Source organism: Marmota monax, unplaced genomic scaffold (genome assembly GCF_021218885.2).
Source record: "Marmota monax isolate L192 unplaced genomic scaffold, Marmota_monax_Labrador192_F-V1.1 WCK01_AAM20220418_F8-fsc00544, whole genome shotgun sequence".
Classification (NCBI taxonomy): domain Eukaryota; kingdom Metazoa; phylum Chordata; class Mammalia; order Rodentia; family Sciuridae; genus Marmota; species Marmota monax.
The window spans coordinates 249,108-270,284 of record NW_026694291.1 but is presented as its reverse complement, the minus strand read 5'-3'; the positions used below and the strand labels follow the sequence as shown (position 1 = coordinate 270,284).

Here is a 21,177-nt window from a genome sequence, read left to right as displayed (position 1 = left end):
TATTTTGGTACTATGTGATGTCACGATCACCAAAAAGTGAGCGACCTGTAAAGGAAATGATCCTAGTGATCAGATGAGTCTTGCCTCATTCTGTGTCTGTCAGTTAACTTCTTTCTCTAGACACACATGTGTTTTGCCTAAAATATTCATATTCAATATGTACATGATAGCATGGATGGAGATTATTCATGGGATCATTAAAATAGATTTCCAGACATGAAGGTGACCAGGCTATATAGTGTCTGCTCCATTTCAAAACATCAAAACCAACCCTGAGTTCCTAATATGAGATTATTCCCTCTGGGAAACACCTTGAGGTACCTGAGGGCAGATTAGACCTTTCATCATAGCAGATTAACCTTAGTTCTTACTGAAATAGGCATTTAATTATGAGAGAACTTGTTTCCCTTTTCTGCAATGCTTCTGCTAAACTGTTATCCATGAACTTAGGGAACATGAAAACCACTATAATGGTATTAAACATGGGCTTCTGAGTACAACATTTATGTAACAGCCAATAAAGGACAATAATGAGGACATGCTCCTGCCATTATTACTCTCATGATTGTCCCCTACATCCTCAAATACCAAGCTTGATAGAAAGGTTGAATGAGCCTGAGATCTCAGTGATAAAACCAGTTGAGTGACTATGTGCAAGTCCAAAAAAAAAATACTATTTTTTTTTTGTGTGTGTGTAGCTAGGTTTCTGGAACAGGAGAGAAGGCATGGAATCGGGAGTTACACCACTCCCTATCCTTAGTCACCAACTAGCACAATGTTTGCCTCCCATATTGGAGAATTCACATTATGCTGGTCTAGTGCAGAGGTTTTATTTACAAAAGGAGACTGCTTCCACAGAAGACAGAAGAATGACTTAATTAACCTGGGTCTGAAGCCCTTTGGACTACTCTGAAAGGAAATCATTAGACCAAGTTAGGGCTATTGGGTCATGGTTGGTCCTGATAATCAGGGAACTAGGTTGTCACTGAAGACTTGAAGTAAGAAGGCACCTGAATGGGATGCAGATGATAACTTCCTTACTCTGTAATTAAAGTCAGAAAACCAGCACAACCCAAATGAGAAGGACTTTTGATAGACCAGTAGTGTCTGGAATGAAGATTTGCACAAACACACGTGGCAAGACTATTAAAAAAAATACACTTGCTAGGGCATTTTTTTGGTGGTGAAGAGAATATGAAGTGTGGAGTGAAGAATGTAACAATGATGACCACAGGAATTAGAATTATATGGAAAAACATTTTTTTTTTTTGTTTTTTACTGTGATTTTATTTGAATATTTTTCCTTGCCTGTCTGAACCAAGTGACATCCAATGTAAGATGTGTTAAATATAATTCACTTTATATCCCAGTATTTATGTGACAATACAAAATTTTTTTTTTACTTATTTAATTCTTTTTTTAATGTTTTTATTGTTGGTTGTTCAAAACATTACATAGTTCTAGATATATCATATTTCACACTTTGATTCAAGTAGGTTATGAACCCTCATTTTTACCCCGTATACAAATTGCAGAATCACATCAGTTACACATCCATTGATTTACATATTGCCATACTAGTGTCTGTTTTATTCTGCTGCCTTTACTATCCTCTACTATGCCCCTCCCCTCCCCTCTTCTCTCTCTACCCCCTCTACTGTCATTCATTTCTCCCCCTTGTATTATTTTCCCCTTTCCTCTCACTTCCTCTTGTATGAAATTTTGTATAACCCTGAGGGTCTCCTTCAATTTCCATGCAATTTCCCTTCTCTCTCCCTTTCCCTCCCAACTCTCATCCCTGTTTAATGTTAATCTTCTTCTCATGCTCTTCGTCCCTACACTGTTCTTAGTTACTCTCCTTATATCAAAGAAGACATTTGGCATTTGTTTTTTAGGGATTGGCTAGCTTCACTTAGCATAATCTGCTCTAATGCCATCCATTTCCCTGCAAATTCTATGATTTTGTCATTTTTTAATGCAGAGTAATACTCCATTGTGTATAAATGCCACATTTTTTTATCCATTCGTCTATTGAAGGGCATCTAGTTTGGTTCCACAGTCTTGCTATTGTGAATTGTGCTGCTATGAACATGGATATAGTAGTGTCCCTGTAGCATGCTCTTTTTAGGTCTTTAGGGAATAGACCGAGAAGGGGACTAGCTGGGTCAAATGGTGGTTCCATTCCCAGCTTTCCAAGAAATCTCCATACTGCTTTCCAAATTGGCTGCACCAATTTGCAGTCCCACCAGCAATGTACAAGTGCACCCTTTTCCCCACATCCTCGCCAACACTTGTTGTTGTTTGACTTCATAATGGCTGCCAATCTTACTGGAGTGAGATGGTATCTTAGGGTGGTTTTGATTTGCATTTCTCTGACTGCTGGAGATGCTGAGCATTTTTTCATGTACTTGTTGATTGATTGTATGTCCTCCTCTGAGAAGTGTCTGTTCAGGTCCTTGGCCCATTTGTTGATTGGGTTATTTGTTATCTTATTGTCTAATTTTTTGAGTTCTTTGTATACTCTAGATATTAGGGCTCTATCTGAAGTGTGAGGAGTAAAGATTTGTTCCCAGGATGCAGGCTCCCTATTTACCTCTCTTATTGTTTCTTTTGCTGAGAAAAAAAAAAAAAAAAACTTTTTAGTTTGAGTAAGTCCCATTTGTTGATTCTATTTACTAATTTTGTGCTATGGGTGTCCTATTGAGGAATTTGGAGCCCGACCCCACAGTATGTAGATTGTACCCAACTTTTTCTTCTATCAGATGCCATGTCTCTGATTTGATATCAAGCTCCTTGATCCATTTTGAATTAACTTTTGTGCATGGTGAGAGAAAGGGATTCAGTTTCATTTTGTTGCATATGGATTTCCAGTTTTCCCAACACCATTTGTTGAAGATGCTATCCTTCCTCCATTGCATCTTTTTAGCCCCTTTATCAAATATCAGATAGTTGTGGTTTTGTGGATTGGTTTCTGTGTCCTCTATTCTGTACCATTGGTCCACCCGCCTGTTTTGGTACCAGTACCATGCTGTTTTTGTTACTATTGCTCTGTAGTATAGTTTGAAGTCTGGTATCACTATACTGCCTGATTCATACTTCCTGCTTAGCATTGTTTTTGCTATTCTGGGTCTTTTATTTTTCCATATGAATTTCATGATTGCTTTCTCTATTTCTACAAGAAATGCCATTGGGATTTTGATTGGCATTGCATTAAACCTATAGAGAACTTTTGGTAATATCGCCATTTTGATGATGTTAGTTCTGCCTATCCATGAACAGGGTATATTTTTCCATCTTCTAAGATCTTCTTCTATTTCTCTCTTTAGGGTTCTGTAGTTTTCATTGTATAAGTCTTTCACCTCTTTTGTTAGGTTGATTCCCAAGTATTTTATTTTTTTTTGAAGATATTGTGAATGGAGTGGTTGTCCTCATTTCCATTTCAGAGGATTTGTCACTGATATACAGGAATGCCTTTGATTTATGTATGTTGATTTTATATCCTGCCACTTTGCTGAATTTATTTATTAGCTCTAATAGTTTCTTTGTAGACCCTTTTGGGTCTGCTAGGTATAGAATCATGTCAACTGCAAATAGTGATAATTTAAGTTCTTCTTTTCCTATTTTTATGCCTTTAATTTCTTTCTTCTGTCTAATTGTTTTGGCCAGTGTTTCGAGAACTATGTTGAACAGAACTGGTGAGAGAGGGCATCCCTGTCTTGTTCCAGATTTTAGAGGGAATGCCTTCAGTTTTTCTCCATTCAGAATGATGCTAGCCTGAGGCTTAACATAGATTGCTTTTACAATATTGAGGTATGTTCCTGTTATCCCTAGTTTTTCTAGAGTTTTGAACATCAAGGGATGCTGTACTTTGTCGAATGTTTTTCTGCATCTATGGAGATGATCATATGGTTCTTATTTTTAAGTCTATTGATGTGGTGAATAACATTTATTGATTTCCGTATATTGAACCAGCCTTGCATCCCAGGGATGAATCCTACTTGATCATGGTGCACAATTTTTTTGATATGTTTTTGTATCCGATTCGCCAGAATTTTATTGAGGATTTTTGCATCTAGGTTCAGTAGAGATATTGGTCTGTAGTTTTGTTTCTTTGAAGTGTCTTTGTCTGGTTTAGGAATCAGGGTGATGTTGGCCTCGTAGAATGAATTTGGAAGTTCTCCCTCTTTTTCTATTTCCTGAAGTAGCTTGAAAAGTATTGGTATTAGTTCCTCTTTAAAGGTTTTGTAAAACTCTGCTGTATACCCATCTGGTCCTGGGCTTTTCTTTGTTGGTAGTCTTTTGATGGTTTCTTCTATTTCCTCAATTGATATTGGTCTGTTTAGGTTGTTTATATCCTCCTGACTCAATCTGGGCAGTTCATATGACTTAAGAAATTTATCAATGCCTTCACTATCTTCTAATTTATTGGAGTATAAGGATTCAAAATAATTTTTGATTATCTTCTGTATTTCTGAAGTGTCTGTTGTGATATTGCCTTTTTCATCCCGTGTGCTAGTGATTTGAGTTCTCTCTCTTCTTCTCTTCATTAGCATGGCTAAGGGTCTGTTGATTTTGTTTATTTTTTCAAAAAACCAACTTTTAGTTTTGTGAATTTTTTCAATTGTTTCTTTTGTTTCGATTTCATTAATTTCAGCTCTGATTTTAATTATTTCTTGCCTTCTACTTCTTTTGCTGTTGTTTTGCTCTTCTTTTTCTAGGATTTTGAGATGAAGTATAAGATCATTTATTTGTTGTTTTTTTTCTTTTTTAAGGAATGAACTCCACGCAATGAATTTTCCTCTTAGAACTGCTTTCAATGTGTCCCATAGATTCCAATATGTTGTGTCTGTGTTTTCATTTATCTCTAAGAATTTTTTTTAATTTCCTCCTTGATGTCTTCTATAACCCATTGATCATTCAGTAACCTATTGTTCATTCTCCAAGTGATGCATGATTTTTCCTTCCTTCTTTTATCGTTGATTTTCAGTTTCATTCCATTATGATCAGATAAGATGCATGGTATTATCTCTACTCCTTTATATTGTCTAAGAGTTGCCCTGTGACATAATATATGATCTATTTTTGAGAAGGATCCATGTGCTGCTGAGAAAAAAGTGTAACTGCTTGATGTTGGGTAGTATATTCTATATATGTCAATTAAGTCTAGGTTATTAATTGTGTTATTGAGTTCTATAGTTTCCTTATTCAACTTTTGTTTGGAAGATCTGTCCAGTGGTGAGAGAGGTGTGTTGAAGTCTCCCATGATTATTGTATGGTGGTCTATTAGACTCTTGAACTTGAGAAGAGTTTGTTTGATGAACATAGCTGCACCATTGTTTGGGGCATATATATTTATGATTGTTATGTCTTGTTGGTGTATGGTTCCCTTGAGCAGTATGTAGTGTCCCTCTTTATCCCTTCTGATTAACTTTGGCTTGACATCTATTGTATTTGATATGAGTATGGACACACCTGCTTGTTTCCAAAGTCTGTATGAGTGATATGATTTTTCCCAACCTTTCACCTTCAGCCTATGTATGTCTTTTCCTATCAAATGTGTCTCCTGTAGGCAGCATATTGTTGGGTCTTGTTTTGTGGTCCATTCTACTAGCCTGTGTCTCTTAATTGATGAGTTTAAGCCATTAACATTTAGGGTTATTATTGAGATATGGGTTTTTCTTCCAGCCATATTTGTTTATTTATATTACTAAACATGTTTTTTTTTCCTCTTTGATTATTTCCCCCCTTTAGTGTCCCACCTCCCACTGTTGGTTTTCATTGTTATTTTCCATTTCCTCTTCCTGTAATGTTTTGCCGAGGATGTTTTGAAGAGATGTTTTGCTAGCTGCAAATTCTTTTAACTTTTGTTTATCGTGGAAGGTTTTAATTCCATCTTCCATCCTGAAGCTTAATTTCGCTGGATACACAATTCTTGGTTGGAACCCATTTTCTTTCAGTGTTTGAAATATGTTATTCCAGGATCTTCTAGCTTTCAGAGTCTGTGTTGAAAGATCAGCTTTTATCCTGATTGGCTTACCCCTAAATGTAATCTGCTTCCTTTCTCTTGTTGCTTTTAAAATTCTCTCCTTATTCTGTATGTTGGGCATCTTCATTATAATGTGTCTAGGTGTGGATCTCTTATGATTTTGCACATTTGGTGTCCTGTAGTCTTCTAGGATTTGGGATTCTGTCTCATTCTTCAAGTCTGGGAAGTTTTCTCATATTATTTCATTGAATAGATTGCTCATTCCTTTGGTTTGGAGCTCTATCCCTTCCTGTATCCCAATGACTCTTAAGTTTGGTCTCTTTATGTTATCCCATATTTCTTGGATGTTCTGCTCATGGTTTCTTAACAGTCTTGCTGAGCTGTCTATGTTCTTTTCAAGTTGAAATACTTTGTCTTCATTGTCTGATGTTCTATCTTCTAAGTGTTCTACTCTGCTGGTTGTATTCTCAATTGAGTTTTTAAGTTGGTTTATTGCTTCCTGCATTCCTAGGATTTCTGTTTGTTTGTTTTTTTATAACCTCTATCTCCCTGTATAGTTGATCTTTTGCTTCTTGGATTTGTTTATGTAATTCATTGTTGAAGTGATCTTTCATTGTCTGATTTTGCTGTCAGATGTCTTCCTTGATACTCCATATCATCTGAAGCATGTATATCCTGAATTCTTTATCTGACATTCCATCTGCTACAGTTATTACCTCTTCTAACATTGAGTTGACCTGCATTGCTTGTGGTCCTTTCTTCCCTTGTCTCTCCATACTGTTCGCATTTCTTTCTGCTTGGTGAAAATGTTGTGCTATTGAATTTTCCCCCTATATATTTATATTGCTCTTTTATAGTTGCAAAGTCTCCCTCGCAGGTGCGGGCGGCGGCTCTACCCTTCCTCCAATTGGGGCAATGTGCCTACCATGCCGGCAGGCCGCTGGGCCTGTTCTGCGGTCGGTAGCAGGTCTGCCTACCTTGCAGGCACGGGTGGCGGCTCTGCCCCTCTGCGGGCCGCTGGGTCTGTTCTGCCGGTGGGTAGCAGGTCTGCCTACCTTACAGGCGCGGGGGGGTGCGGCTCTACCCTTCCTCAGGCCGCTGGGCCTGTTCTGCCTGTCGGTTGAAGGTCTGGCCTGTTTTGTTGGTGGTCGCAGGTCCACCTACCTTGCAGGCGCGGTGGGAGGGGGCGGCTCTGCCCCTCAGCAGGCTGCTGGGCCTGTTCTGCCGGGGGGTCGGAATTCCGCCTATTTTGCAGGTGTGGTTGGCAGCTCTGCCACTCCGCTGGCCATTGGCCCTGTTCTGTCAGTGGTCACAGTTCCGCCTACCTTGCAGGTGCGGGAGGAGGGGGCGGCTCTGCCCCTCTGCGGGCCGCTGTGCCTGTTCTGTCAGTGGTCACAGTTCCGCCTACCTTGCAGGCACGGGGGGAGGGGGCGGCTCTGCTCCTCAGCAGGCCACTGGGCCTGTTCTGCCGGTGGGTTGCAGGCCCGCCTCGACAATACCAAATATTAAGAAACAATGAACATACTTGACGATGAAAAGTATGTTGTATATTCTTGGAGTAAAAAGATTGGCATTTTCTGTTTTAGTTCTTTGTTGGTAATTTGCCATATTAAGGGTAGCAAGGTATTCATAATTGTCCTTATTTTGAGGTGATAAGATCATGGAACTTGGAATGAGTTTCTGGTTCACATAGGTGGAATGTGGTAGTTTTATTTGTTCTAACTTTGATAGGCTTACATATATTTCTCAGAATTACTCAAATGTATATTTCTGGTTGGGATAGTAGCAAAAATAACTTTTGTTGTACAAGGTATGCAGGTTAGAAATGAAGGAGTTTGATTCTGTAACTCATACCTGTAGCTGGGTATCTGTTGGGTCACTATGTAGACATGAGGGCTCTGGTCATCCACGTATCCCTGGATTTAGCTCCAATATGGGTCTGATGCTTCAAATCTTTCATAATCCAGAATACGTAAGATGTCATTTTACAAAAATTCAAGGAAAAATTGGTATTAGTGCATTAGAGCATTTATAGTGGGAATTTAGAATGAGACAGCAGCTTTTTTAATACAGAATGGCTTTCATGCTCCGTTTTTTAGTTAGTTATTTTGTTGCTGTGACCAAAAAACCCAATAAAAACTATTTAGAGGACTTTTTTTGATGCATGCTTTTAGAGGTCACAGTCTGTAGATAGCCAGCTCTATTGATCCAGGCCCAAGGGGAAGCAGAATATCATTGAGGAAAGACATAGAGGAGGAGAGCATCTCAAGTCATGGCAATTAGGAAGCAGAGAGAGCACTACTCACAAGGGACAAAATATAAAACATAAATACATGCCCCCAGTGATGAACTCATCCAGTCATGACCTACCTTCGTACTGTTCACACCCATATCAATGGATTAAGCCATTGATTAGTTTACACCTTATAACCTAATCATTTCTTTTCTGAACATTCTTGCATTTTGTCACACATGAACTTTTTTGGAAGACCACATATCCAAACCATTAGAGTCCCTGGATGTCAGCATTGGAAACACCTGAGCTTCATTGATCAGATGTCCTGGTGCAGACTCTCAGGTGAAGAATGATGCTCAGGCTGCCTTGAAATCAGAGATGGAGGCAGTACTGTGCTGAAAGATACAGTGACCCTTAGGTGACAGTTGAGCTCTCAGCATCCCAACAGATTGTTTTGGATGACCTGCAGGACACCCTAAAATGGGGAAGGACTCTGAGGTCATGGCCTCAACCAACCGTTAAACTGAACCTGTCAGAGAAAGATGTGAACCTGGAGAAGCAGATTAGTGAGGGCATCTCCGTGAGCTGTGAGAAATCCAAGGTTCTGTGTGTGGTTGGGTGAGCTCTGAAGAGGAAATCAAGTTCAATCCCTCTCTGTACGCTATAGTGGTCTTCTGTGTTCAGCATGAAGGTTGCCATGGGAACCTAAGTTTACAGGGTCTGAGAAGTGCTGAGCAACTCAAGGGCTAGAAATCTAGAACATTAGGGCCCTAGAGAGGTCCAGGCACCATAATATGGAAATCCAGAAACCATGACATTGAGGGATGGCTCTTTCTAACTTTGTTTCCATTCATTTTTTTTTCTTTCTCACTGTCTGGATAATAAAACACCATGACAATCTGTCTTGATGACCATAAAATCATCCCTGACCTTTCTCCTTTGTTGAATCTCACTGTAGGGCTGGGAAGAAGCAGTATAGGGGCCTCATATCTGGATGAGCTGAACCTGTTCTGCTCAAGGCTCTGATTGCAGTCCTACTGAATCTGGAGAAAAGAGTGACACTTGCAGGGTAGAGGTTTGTGTCTCACTTCCCTATCTTCCTGTGTCACTGTGGGAAGTTCATTATCACCTTCACCATATGATGAAGAACAGTAATAGACAGCCTCATCGTCAGTCTGAGTTCTGCTGATGGTCAGAGTGGCTGTTGTCCCTGAGCTGGACCCAGAAAATCTCTCCGGGATCCCTGAGGGTCGCTTATTATCATCATATAATATTACCAGCACAGGGCTCTGTCCTGGGTGCTGCTGCTGGAACCAGTGTGCATAATATTTTGAAAACTCATCTCTAGAGCACGTGATTGTGGCTGTCTGTCCTGGGGTTACTGAGACTGAGGCTGGCTGAGTCAGCTCATTCAAGGCAGAACCTGAAAGAGAAGGAAGAGATGAAGGACCCCTACCCAGGGTACCCATTAAATCTATGTCCAAATGAGCTTAGATTTGGGGGAAGGTCCAGCTCATGATCCTGTGACACCCCAATAGGTAGATCACCTGTGTAGAGCAAGAGGAGTTGGAAGAGTAGAGGTGTGCTGTTCATGGTGGAGACATGCAAAAACTCTTTGTGATGATATGCACAGCACAGCTGGGTTCTCCAGGACCTCTCTTATTTCTTTCAAGATGTTTGGGTAAATGCATGTCTGATGATCATGCAAATTATCCATTCTCTGTAACTACCAATTATGGGAAGTCACTGAAATCAGCTGTGGGTAGAGAAGAAGAGACTGCGAAGATCGAGGTTGAGCATTCAACTTTCTCCAAGATGCTTTGAGCAAAACATCAGCTTTGATTTCTATGACCTCTGATTAATGTCATTTTCCAGGAATTGACCCCTTGACCACTGTTTCATTTTTCTGGGCTGTTTCTTCTCTGGCTGTATTTTATCAGGACTGTGAAGATTTCAGGAGCCTGGCCATGGGCTGAGCTGGGCCCAGTTGTGGTGGACAATGGACCTTCATCTTCCTCACATTGTCTTCAAGATGTACTTTGTTTTCATCTTTGGTATTTCGTTAATGTTTTTTTTTTTTTTTTTTTCTGGTTGTTGGGATGCTTTTAAATATGTCACACATTAAACCTTGTTCACTTAAGTAACCACATTCTTTTATGTATTTCCTACATTTTCTGGCCTCAAAAACACTGTTTAACATCCCTCATTCCACAATATACAAGCAATAGTCAAGAGTATACTATTTTTTAATCATCCATGTTTTATGCAATAGGTTTTAAAGTGTCAGAGTTCAAACTTGATGGAGAAACCAGCTTTAGACCCCATATTCTCTGTGAAGTTCCTCAGTGTCACAGTTTTGAACATGGCTGAACTCTGTAGGGTGGGTTGCCAAGGATCTCTCAAGCAACAGGATCCTATCACTGAACCGAGGTTAATTCAAGGTTCAGGAAAGTGATGTGAGGCAGATGGTGGACAGTGTTATTCTGAGAGTCTCCTCAGGGAGCCTGTGCTTACTCCATCCAGGGACAAGGGACCAAATGCCTTCTTCTCTCATCCAAGACTGCACCTGAGCATAGGAGACACAGCCTGGGGCAAGATATGCCTGGAGGTGGGAGAAAAGGCCAGTGGGGAGTGTATAGAAATGTTTCAAAGTGTCTAGTATGGAGCAATATCCCATCAATGACTTCTGGACAGAGATAAATGGTGCCCTGAGATTAGGAGGAGGCCCATGCATTCATGCTGAGAAATGACACAGACCCTGGTAAATTCATCTTCTCATGCTGTGCTCCATGCTGCAGCACCTGGACCAGAGCTTGGTCCCTCCAGTGAGTTTTACCCAGAAAAGTCTGCCATGCTGACAGATATGACTAGGCTCCTCCATGGTTATTTCCCAACTGAGGTCCTCTTTGTGCCTAGGCTCTTGACAATGTCCTGCAGTGATCCTATAATAGCCTGATCCTAAGAATGGGCTCACTGCAGGCCAGGGCACAGTTTGGACTTTTCTGATGTCTAAATTTGAGAATGAAATTGGACATCCCTTGGCTTCCAGAGCTGGCTTCACTCTTGGACTAAGCCTGTTCAGCAGCCTGTTTGCTGTCTAGATAGTTACTGCTCTGCTGGCCCCTGCTGGTTGAGTATACCCAGAGCAAGAGCTTCTCATTCCTTGGTGAGCTCAAAGCCTTTGTCACCAAAGAGCCTGTGTCCAGCCTCACTCCTGTGACTAATGTACCCACACCAACCTGCCCTGTAATTCTCAGATTGGTGGCATTCTCAGTGGATAGGGAGTCATTTCAGTTCCAGATCTTGTGACATGTGTTTTGTTTTTATTAGAAGATGTTCAAATTATCTGTGGTCTTTCTCCAAAAATACAACAGAGAAAATGTGTTAAACCATAAGGGGACCCAGGCTTCCTATGTATTGAGTAACCAAGTCTCATATTTTTCATTTAATGTTATTAATGATAATGAAAGTATCCTGTCAATGTGATGTTAGTTTTCTACATGTAACTTATCTTTTTTTTATGTTCTTCATTGCTCCACTACTGGTTTCCATTGTGATTGGTTGATTATTCCCCAGTATACCATTTTTGTTACCTCTTCATGTCCTTTTGCATATATTTTCATAGTGGCTACTATGTGAATGACACATACTGACTTATCTAATTAACAAGTTTGAATTGAAACTTAATTAGTTTCATCAGCATATGATCATCATCAAGGGCTCAGTCAGGTGCAAAACTCTGACACTAATAAATTTCACAGAGAATATCAGCATATGTCACCTTTCCACATACCCTTAGCTATTCCTTCTCCTTGTTTATGATGTTAATGTCACATTTGATGTGTGTGCATTTTGTTCCCATTTGTATTATCAATTCAAAATGTGACTTTTTTCATATTTTCATTCATTCAATAAAATAATACAAAATAAAATTACAATATTATAACATGTTTTAGGATTTATGTTTACCTATGTAGTTAGCTTTACTAGAGATCTTGAATTCTTCAGGTTATTCAGCTACCATCTCTTGTCCTTGACTAGTCTTAGAACTGCCCTTAGGATGTCAGCATGGGCAAGACTACCAGAACTGTGACTAACCCATTTTTATTAGTCATCTTTTCATCACTCTGACCAAATACTGATAAAAACAACTTTGAGGAGGACTTATTTATTTTGAATCACAGTTTTTTAGGTTTCTATGATTTCTGACTCAGTTGCAGAAAACTCATGATAGAAGGGCTTCATGGAGGGAAGTTGGACAGCTCATGGAATCAGGGAATGAGAAAGAGAGAGAGACAGGAATAGAAGATAAAGAGGAAGAAGAAGAAGAATAAGAATAAGAAGAAGAAGAAGAAGAAGAAGAAGAAGAAGAAGAAGAAGAAGAAGAAGAAGAAGAAGAAGAAGAAGGAGGAGGAGGAGGAGGAGGGAGAAGAGAAGGAGGAGGATAAGGAATAGAAGGAGGAGGAGGAAGAAGAAGAGGAGAATGGTGCATTAGCCAGGGAGAAGATAAATCCTTCTAAAGCAGCCCCACATTGATTTAATTTCCCCATGTAGGTTTCTCCTCCCAGTAATCCAGTCCATTCAACCACCATGGATTAATCCATTGAGGACATTAGAGCCCTCATGATCTAATAATTCCATAAATACCCCACCTCTCTAACTCTAGATAGGGCAAAGGGGAGGGAGAGAAAGGGAGGGGATATGGGAGTAGGAAAGGCAGTGGAATGAGATGGACATCATTACCCTAAGTAAATGTATGAGGACACAAATGGTGTGATTATTCTTTGTATTCAATCAGAGATATGAAAACTTATGCTCTATATATGTAATATAAATTGTAATGCATTCTGCTGTCATGTATAACAAATCTAAATAAAATATTTAAAAGATAATTAACATATTCTACTAGTAAGTAATTTGTATTTCTTTGAATACGTATATTCATACTTTTGTCCATTTTAATATTTTCTATAAAGCTGATCTTTTCCATACAGATAATAAAAATTTGAAGCTGTATATATATATATATATATATATATATATATATATATATATATATATATATATATATGAAAATTTTATTTAAAATGTTGGTGTGAACATACTTTATATACAAACAGAGATATGAAAAATTGTGTTCTATATATATAATAAGAATTGTAATGTATTCCGCTGTCATGTATTTAAAAAATAAAAGTGATTTAAAAATAAAAAAAAAATATTGGATTTTAAAGATCTACAATTTTTAAGATTTTTTGTATTTAATATTTAAATGTATGTGTTGTATTTGTAGTCATCTTCTCTTGTGATATAACAAAAAGCATGCAAATTTTGAGATTTGTTATAAAGAAGTATGATTGTAAACAATAAAAATAAAAAAAAACATTCACTTAAAAAAAACACCTCTGAACGTTGCTGCATTGGGGAGCTTGCTTTAAACACTTGTTGTACATTTTTGGAAACATGGAAGATCCAAACCATAATAACATTTTAATTTTAGAAGAATAGTTTTACCTGGTATATAATTCTTGAAAGAAAGAAATTCTTTTCTTTCATTACTTGATATTTTATCCCTGCCTTGTGGCCTGAATAGCTTCAGATGAAAAGTGAAATATTAATATTACTGAGGATCATTTGAGTTTGAAGAGTTTCTTCTCTCTTTCTCTTCTCAATATTTTGTTTTCAAACTTGACTTATGATAGTTGTCATAAAATACATCACCCTCAAACTCTGATTTTACATCATTGAGCTCCTTGAAGATATAGATCTTTCCTCATGTTTGCACTTTTAGTTATTATTTCACAAGATATTTCTTCAGCTTCATCTTTCTTCTTCTGAGACACACATGATGCATCTATTGCTCTGTTTAAGGTTGCCCATAGGTCTCTCATATGTTGTTAATTTTATTAATTAATTAATTTTTCTCTTCATACAATGTGATCTCATTAAATGTCTCTTCAGTAAATTGATTATTCTTTGGTCTGCTCAATGCTGCTGTTGAACACCCATGGAGAAGCTTTGGTTTTAGCTCTTGATCTTTTCTATTCCAAAATGTTTGGTTCTTTTTTATATGTATTTTTAATATTTCTTGCTTATGCAGACATAATTTTCCTAATATTCTATAGATCTTTTTCCATAAGTTTCTTTATCCCCATGAGCATATTTACAAGGTTAATTTATTTTTGTGTTCACCCTTCCTCAGGTATGCTATGCCTCCTCAGGAAATTTTCAGATGATTTCCCCACCATGAATGTGTCACACTTTCTTATTCCTTGGTAAGCTTAGAAATATTTTGTTGAATTCTGAATTGAATGTTGTGATGTTGTAACTTTGAAAATCAGATTAGTCACAATCTCTAGTTGGTGATGTTGCCTGTTGGAGGGGCACAATTTTTCATTTGTTCAGTGAATTTTCCATACTGTATGCAAAGGCTGCATTCCCAGTCAGCGTAATCTGTGAAGTCTGTTCAATTATGTATGTGGTCAGAAATTGAGCTGAGAAAGACTTGTTTATATCTACCCATTCTTCATCAGCACTCTCCTGAATGCAGGATTGCTGTGGGTAGATTTCATCATTCCCATGCAGTTGATTCAGATACTTCTTGCAAATTGAACAGCTACTTTTGAGAAGGGATCAATTTCTAGAATGCCCTTCTGTGATATTGCTCTAAGAGCAGCTATTTCTGTGCCCTCTTCATCACTATATCTCAAACAAAGTTCTCTCATATGTCTTGGACTGTATGTTGACTTTGAGTTCCATTCATATTTGTTGAATGCATAGATAAATTAGATAAATTTATCTATGCATTCAACAAACATGAACATTCAGTTCAGTTACCATGAAGCATGAACTGAGGAGCTATTTTGTTTCTATGTAACAACAACCTTTCCTTTGATTCATATTTTATTCAGTATTTATGTGACCTCATTTTCTGGTGGATATTGAAGCATGAGTTCATGATTAAAAGAAAAAGGAAACAAACAACCCCAATTTTGATGATTGACAAGCTTTTTGTATTATCATGTAGGGTTGGAATTCTTTCTTATTTTTAGATAATATTGAGATATCATAGAAGGCCTTTGGTCTGGAGAATAAGGCAATTGTGCCTGTGATTTGAGAAGATAACCTGCTGAAATGCATCAAATGAAAATTCAGTTAATAGTGATAACATTTCTATATTTTCCTCTCAGAGATTGATAAAATGACCAGAAAAAAATGAATAGAGAATATGTGAACAACACTGTCAACCAAATTGAATTAAATGAATTTGTAGAAAAATCTCACCCACAACAGCAGGATACACATTATTTTTTTTTCTAGTTTCAATGAGAGGTTTCCCAAGATTGTTCAAATTCTTGGTCATAAAACAAATGTTAGTAAACATGACTTTATGCATATTTAGATAATTCATTGAATTAAAACCTGCATAATTTTATGAAGTCTTTCATTATATGGAAAGAAAAAAACTTAGAGCTCTACATAACCCGTAGATGAAAAATAAAATCACAGATGATATAAATTAGAACACTTTAAATTTTTTAAATAGAAAAGCACAACATGAAAAATTTAAGGAATACAACTAAAGCAGGTGCTGTAATAGAAACTTAAACCTTTAAATCTAAACAGTGTAATGAGGAACAAAAGTATCCAATGGATAGGCAGGTTACATAGGCTCTGCCCACCATGAATATTGACAGAATCCTCCATAATCTTTTATAATTTCTTTTCATTTGTTCTAATTAATTATACAAGATAGCAGAGTGCATTTTGACTCATTGTACACAAATGGAGCACAACTTTTCATTTCTGGTTGTACATGATGTAGAGTTGCACCACATGTGCAATCACACATTTATCTAGGGTTTCTGAGTTTGGCTTATTTCTTTCAGCTTGGTATTCTCCATTTCCATACACTTACCTGCAAATGCCATGACATTCTTTTTTAAAGCTAACTAGAACTCCATCATATATATATATATATATATATATATATATATATATATATATATATATATATATATATATATATATATATATATATATATCATATGTATGTCACAAATTTTGTTGCATTTGTCTATTGATGGGCATCTGGATTGAATCAATAATTTAGCTAATGTGAATTGTGCTTCTGGAAACTTTCAAGCGGCTACATCACTGTAGACACCAAAAATATTCTTGGAAAAATATACAGCCTTTTTAACAAATATTGCTGGGTAAACTGCACAGCTACATGTAGAAAAATAAAATTAGACCCTCTCTCACCCTGCCTATTTTCAATCTTTTGGGAAAATATGAAAGATTAGGATAGCTGGGTCATAGGGTAGATAAATCTCTATTTTTTTTTTTAAGGACAACATGCTGTTTTCCAGAATGCGTGTCCTAGTCTGCAGTCCCACCAACAATATACAAGTGCACCTTTTCCTCTACACCCTCATCAGCATTTATTGTTGTTTATATTCTTGTTTGTTGCCATTCTGACTGGAGTGAGATGAAATCTTTAGTGCAGTTTTCATCAGCATTCCCTGATTGCTAAAGATGTTGAACATTTTTACATGTAGTTGCTGGCCATTTCTATATCTTCTTTTAAGAAGTTTCTGTTTAGTACTTTTACTCACTTATTGATTGTTTTTTTTTTTTTTTTTTTTTTTTTTTGGTGTAGACTTTTTTCATATATTAATCCCCTGTTGGAGAAATTAATCCCCTGTTGGAGAAAGAGCTGGACAGTATATTATCCCATTTCATGGACTCTCTCCTCAAGCTCTTAATTATTTCTTTGCTGTGCAGAAGCATTTTTGTTTTGTTTTTAGTTTGGTGGCCTTCCACTTATTAATTCTTGTTTTTATTTCTTGTGCCTTGGGAGTCTTTTTAAGGAAGTTGGTGTCAGCATCTATATGTTTGAATGCATACTGGAGGGCTCTATGAGGGCTCTATGAGTGTACTTGGTGAGACTGCAGGTTTCAAACTGGAGTTTTTTAAATGGAGTTGCTTAGGCTTAGGCCTAAGGCCATCCTCAATGTCTGGCACCACTGAGTCCCCTAAGTAGAAGGAAGAGGCCCCTACCCTGCTCACTGTGGCTCATAGCTTGTCCAGAAGGAGCCCATAACTAGCACCACACCAGGGAGGTACTGAGGTACACTCTGGATTATAGGCTACACTGGCCCTGCAGAGGACCTGTCTTTTAAGGATGTGACAGTAAGAAGGAGAAAGAGGGTGTCTGTGAGGAATACTAAGCAAAGGAACCTCAAATATCAGATTCTTCATAGAAAAGCTCCTTGCTTTTTAAATTAGGGTGCATCTATTCTTGTGAAATCTAGACTTTTTTTTGGCAGGCATACATGGATTAAAGTAATGAAGGAATAGTCATCTTTTGATGTAAAAATGAGTGTTGTGTTTTTTGATACACTCAATTATCAAGTTCACATGACTTATGAGTAGGATTCAGGGTTCAATACCCATGGATGATGGAGGACCTTTGGTCTTGTAGGAGGTTTGGGTGGACTGAAGTGTGGCCAGCATGAGGCATCCAAGATGCCTCAGGTTCCATTAGAAGCTGCAATGAAATTGGGCTGTTTCTGAAGCCAGTGAGTGGGTCTCAGGGAAAACTCAGGTCAGACCCCTGGCACCTACTTAGTTGTAGAGGAGGATGACCTCCACAGGTGTGTTTGCTATGGTGCCCTAATGGCTTCTCTCAAGCTGATGGGGACAGAAGCTTCTGGCTATGTCCCTGGGTCTGACCTAGGCAGGACCTGACACTGAATAGAAGGGGGACTCTGGCGTTGCACAGGGGAAGCCTTGGAGCAGAGGACAGAGGGAGAGGAGATGGTGGATGAAAGGCAGGCATGATGGGGAGGGGTGCTGCAGCAGGACAGAGGATCCTAAAGACACTGCTGGGAAGGAACTAGAGGAGTGATGGCCAGGTATTCCTCTCTGCTAAATCTCAGAGTAGCCCAGGCAGTCAAGGACATTTCCTCTAGCTGGAACCCTCCCAAGGACACCACTAGGGAACTCTCATGTGTTCATTTCTATCCCAGTGGTGACAAGTCCTACAGAACAGGGATGGTAGACCCAACACCTCTGTACTCTGTACATGGAGACATGTATGCCTATTTTTCTGTGAGAATTTCACATGCTCTCCTCTCCAGTGGTCACTTTCATCCTGCAGAGAAAGTTTGATAAGGCTGAGGACTGAAGTCATCAGTGTCAGTTTCACTGTTGGATCCAGGACACTTGTAGTCAGGAGAATGAGAGATTAAACTGCAATTCTTTGCTTTGGGACATTCCTGAAAACTGATTTCTCAGGTTAAAAAACTGGATTCACTGAATAACTAGTTCTTGCCTGAAAAAAACAGCTACCTTGTCAAATAGAGGTTTACTAATCAACACCCACAGCAAAATCCCCCAAGCCTAGTGCATACCAACCCTCCCCAGTACAACACTGGTTACATGAATACTCATCAAAATTCTTCTTGACAAATCTGCCTTAAAACTCCCCAGGACACTTTTTTCAATATTAGAACCATGTCCTGTTCTTCCCCTAGTTAACCATAAATAAGACCCTGCCACAGTGAAATTCTACTTAATACTAACATGCAATTTTGTATGACTGATGACTTGCTGTGGCTTTTGGCCCTGGCAGATCAAGTTGATAAGAATGAGTTGATCAAGTTCCGATGGAATCAACTGATCCTGGGGAGGTACAGGAGCCTTCCCCTCATCTCTTAGGACTATCTAGACAGAAATGGGAGGCGACTTCCTCCACAGCATGTGGCATGCACTCTGCTGTCAGGCTAATCAGAACCAGCAGGAAGGGCCTTTGGTGCTCTGCTGGTGGCAGGTTTTTGTCTCACTTCCCTGTCTGCCTGTGTCACTGTGGGCAGCACCACTATCCCACACCTGACAGTAATAGTCAGCCTCGTCTCCAGCCTGGACCCCACTGATGGTCAGGGTGGCTGTGTTCCCAGAGTTGGAGCCAGAGAATCGGTCAGGGATCCCTGAGGGCCGGTTGCTATTATCATAGATGACAAGCAGCGGGGACTGTGCTGGCTTCTGCTGGTACCAGTGCACATATTTACTACCAATGTTGTTTCCTCCACAGGTGATTCTGGCTGTCTGTCCTGGGGTCACTGATACTGATGATGGCTGAGTCAGCACATAAGAGGCTACAGAACCTATAAGGAAATAAAAGAAGAGAGGGGACTAATGGTTACAAACACTTCCCATGAGATGCCCAGTTTTCCCCTAGCCTGAAAGAACTTCAGGAAATATGTGCAACAAAGTGAATCCTCTGGCATCAAAATCAGTCACAGTGGCCCATGAGCCTGACTGAGGAATGGAGATTTGAATCCATGAGCAAGCCCAACCCCTTTCCTCCAAGCCATAGAGCACAGTGTTGGAATTTCAGCCAAAAGTCTCATCCTGAAGCAGCAGGTCCTGAGCATCCTGCCCACCACAAACAGAGCTCTGCTGAGCTCAGAATTAGGCCAGGTTAGTTATACAGGAGCCTTGGGCTGGCATGTATATTGGGGCCTGGGGGCAGCACCTGTGTAATGAGCCAGGAGGCTGATGAGAAGGGCCTTCCAAGTCATGGTGACTGTGGCTGCTTCTTGAGTCCTAGGCTGGTCTGTGTTCCCTCAAGGCCTCTTTATTCCCTTGTTGGGGACAGCTGCCTGTTATGCAAATCAGCCTAGGTCAGGGCTGCTACTGGAGGAAGCTATGTGGTGTCCAGAGAAGGGCTCATCCCCAGGGAGCCAAAGAGTGGGAGGGGCATCCCTGAAGAACTACGCTCAGCTCACAGAATGCTCCTTTACTTTCTAGTCCCAACTTTTTGGCCATGTCTCCATCCCAGGCTATTTTCTATCCAGGAATCTGGGCTGACCTTGTTATATAAAGATGAGTCTGTCTTTGTCATCAGAACAAACTATAAGGTTGACTATAAGAGGTTTCCTCAGCTATGGGATTCTGTCCCAGATACATCCTCTAAAGCTATGTGGGTCAATCAAATTCTTCCATAAATGTACCTGGTGTCTTAAAGGTCCAGTGAGGTACAATATCTCTCTGTCCTTGGTGTGAAGGCCTAAGGCAGATCTTGGGTTCTCAGGCTCACATGACCTAATGACTGTAGGTGGGTTCTCTACCTCCCCTACAATACTAACAGTTACAGAACTTCAGCATGAATGGTGGCCTGAGGAATACTAGACCTCTGCCATATCAACAGGGACATTCTACAAAGAGAAGGGATTTCTGGGAGACACAGACATCAATGAATATAAACATCAATGTTATTCCCCATACTGGAGAAAAATCCAGCATTTCCTCCAGGTCTCATGTCATGGTCACTAATCCTCCTGCATGTGAAATCTCCCTTCCAGGGTGAGATCTGGTGTTTGGGTAAGGAAAAGAGGTGTCAAGAAAAGCAGGAAGATTTACTGTGCAAACATCTAAAATAGGAAAATTCTGGAACAGTTGGTATGAGAGAAATGAAGACCAAAAAATTTGTATTTGCTTCAAAGATGATATTGTAGAAATATGACACCTTTTCCTCTAGATCTCAGGTTGTGGTTACTACTAACCCTCTTGCACTTTTGAATCCTGAAGCCCAGGCCCAGCCCAAGCCTAGGGAGCTTTGTCAGGTGATTCTCAACTGCCCCCTAGTGGCCACTCTACACTGGTTGCTGCATATCATGGCATTCTTGGTCCAGGTGCAGATTCAGAACTTGCCTCTCAGGCCCAGGTTTTCTTGATCTTTGGCCAACGGAGGAAATTCATCTTCTTCCTATGGATGTTACCGGTTTTAGGATCAGGAAGGGGAGGCTCACATTACACAGGAAAATATGAACAGGTGCATTAGGTAGAGGAAGGTTAAAACCCACCTGAGTTATCACTGCATATTTTTTATGGTGGTGATTGGTCAAAGGAAGTGGTTCCAGGTCCTGGTGCTGGGTAACACTGGACT

General features: G+C 39.3%; 2 gene segments (V, D, J or C); both read right to left on the bottom strand.

Moving 5' to 3' along the window:
* Positions 1 to 9,859, bottom strand: part of LOC124109000 (immunoglobulin lambda variable 3-25-like) — a 29,748-nt gene extending 19,889 nt beyond the window's left edge. Inside the window, 2 exon segments of the V gene segment in view lie at positions 9,311 to 9,645; positions 9,770 to 9,859. Coding sequence covers positions 9,311 to 9,645; positions 9,770 to 9,815 — 381 coding nt within the window.
* Positions 9,860 to 19,016: 9,157 nt separating this feature from the next.
* On the bottom strand, positions 19,017 to 19,894 carry LOC124108999 (immunoglobulin lambda variable 3-9-like). The segment is given in 2 exon segments: positions 19,017 to 19,393; positions 19,765 to 19,894. Coding segments are annotated over 2 exon segments (423 nt in total).
* Positions 19,895 to 21,177: the final 1,283 nt, after the last annotated feature.